Source organism: Rhipicephalus sanguineus, chromosome 2 (genome assembly GCF_013339695.2).
Source record: "Rhipicephalus sanguineus isolate Rsan-2018 chromosome 2, BIME_Rsan_1.4, whole genome shotgun sequence".
NCBI lineage: Eukaryota > Metazoa > Arthropoda > Arachnida > Ixodida > Ixodidae > Rhipicephalus > Rhipicephalus sanguineus.
In genome coordinates, this window is record NC_051177.1 from 210,989,072 (window position 1) to 210,991,049 (window position 1,978).

The 1,978-nt window shown below is 50.5% G+C and overlaps 1 protein-coding gene across 1 annotated transcript; it reads right to left on the reverse strand.

The window, feature by feature from the left end:
- Nucleotides 1-1,322, reverse strand: LOC119382214 (uncharacterized). Its single transcript, XM_037649929.1, has 2 exons — nucleotides 672-1,322; nucleotides 1-621 (listed from the first exon to the last, which is right to left on the reverse strand). The coding sequence occupies exons 1-2, from the start codon at nucleotides 1,320-1,322 to the stop codon at nucleotides 1-3; spliced, it is 1,272 nt and encodes a 423-aa protein (XP_037505857.1).
- Nucleotides 1,323-1,978: the final 656 nt, after the last annotated feature.

Sequence of the window (1,978 nt, forward strand, 5' to 3'; positions counted from 1 at the left end):
TTAAAGAACATCAGATTTTTCCGCCGTTACTCGCTTGATTTTATCTCTCAAGATGGCGTCGACCGTGGACAGCTTGAAGTCTCTGTTGTCCGCAGCGATGCCATTTTTGACCTTGGCCCACACAAGCTCAATGGGATTAAATTCGCAGTGGTACGGCGGGAGCCTGAGTACAAGGCAACCGGCCCTTACAGCTGTGTTGTCTACGATGTAGCTCAGAAAACGTGACTTTACAAATGCCACCAGCTCAAGCAGCTGCTTCTTTATAATCCTTTTACCGTAGGTGATGTTCTTGCTTGTGAGCCACTCCTGTATCTCTTCCTTCTTCCAGGCCGTCGTCGGCAATTTCTCTTCTCGCCGGCTATGGTAAGGTGCATTGTCTAAAACAATGACGCTACCAGCTGGCAACTTTTGCAGAACGCCATTGAACCAGCCGTCAAAGTAATTGCCGTCCATTTCCTGGTGGTAGTCGTCTGTCTTTTGGCCTCGGAATACATCCAAGCAGCCGTCGACGAAGCCATCCTCGCTGCCGATGTGCCTCACGATCAGGCGCTGACGCTTCCCAGAAGGTCGTTTTAGACCCGTCGTCAGGCCATTTGCTCGAGCAAACAGGCGTCCGCGCTTCTGCACCACGGTGTCTGTCCACACGATCGACGAGTGTGTCCCGCCGTCACCCATGTCTCGTCCAGGTAGAAGATCTTTCGGCCTTCCGCCCGGTAACGCGCCATGTCCCGGAGGTAGCGATTCCGCCAATCGGTGATGTCATCCCGGTCGATAAGCAGCGAGTTGCGGCTTCTCTTTTTATGCTTGAAGCCGATCTCGGCAAGAAGGCGACGCACAGTACACCGCCTTAGTGGTGGGTGTTCCATACGCTCCGAGAACTCGGCAGTTATCTTCTCGACCGTCTGTATCTCGTTGTGGCGAAAGAAATCGTACACACTTGACCTCAGCGCGCACAACGTGAAGCTGTTAAACTTCGCGCTGCGTCTTGTCTTCTCCGCATTGCGTGGGCGCTTTCGCGAGGGCGTCGTCAGTTTGCCACCCGAAAAATCCTGAGCTTTAACTTCCTCCCTAACCCTGAACACAGTCATTTGACCGACACCAAGCATGTCGGCGACAAACTTGCTTGTGTCCTCAACCCTGCGTTCAGGCTCCCTGTTGCGCCAGTACGGGTAGCAGTGGAAGCTCATGTTGCGTGAATCGCTGTTCAGGATGTGGCCGCTCTTGTTCTTGCCGAGACTCCTTGGTGGTGTGGCCATCCAGATGACACAAGGCTTGTGTGGCAACAAAGGATCGCGTTCTGATGTCACCTCACTGGGCTCCATGGCGGAAAACTGGCACGGAATGCCGTGCGCCAACGTGCGCGAATTGACGAGATTGTAGGTTCGCAACCGAAAAAAAAAACAGCCTGAAACATTGAAAAAAAAAAAGCTTGAGCAAACACACTAAAAGTACATACGAATTTTATGCTATTAAGCCAGCGACTGCTTTACAATTACACGCCCGGTGCCGTCGATCTTGCTCCGTAGCAGACGACGCCCAGCGTTGTAGAAGGCACGGAGTTATTTTTCTCTCGCGATCCGACATGTGCTGTAGCATTTCCATCATTACAGCTTTACCAAAGCGCTCGTCACGATACACAAATCTTATTTATACCGACAAATACGCGTTTTAGAAGCAGTCACAATTTTTCGAGCGGGACTATTACTTTAGTCGCGGAGCCAATTGTATGCTGCGCTTCGGTCATCTGCGCGGGTCCTCTCCTGTCTTCTAAAGTTGTACCCAACTATAGTACCATACTCACGGAGGTCGCGTTAATTAATTTACTCTATGACCTCGCTGATTAGGACAATGCTAATGATGATCGTGCAAAGCAAGACTATGATAATTAAGCCTTTCTAATTAGCAACGTTTTCAGTGACATCACACTAGTGTGCAAGGTCTTAATAAGCACGGTCTTAATTTGGAGTACATAAACGAC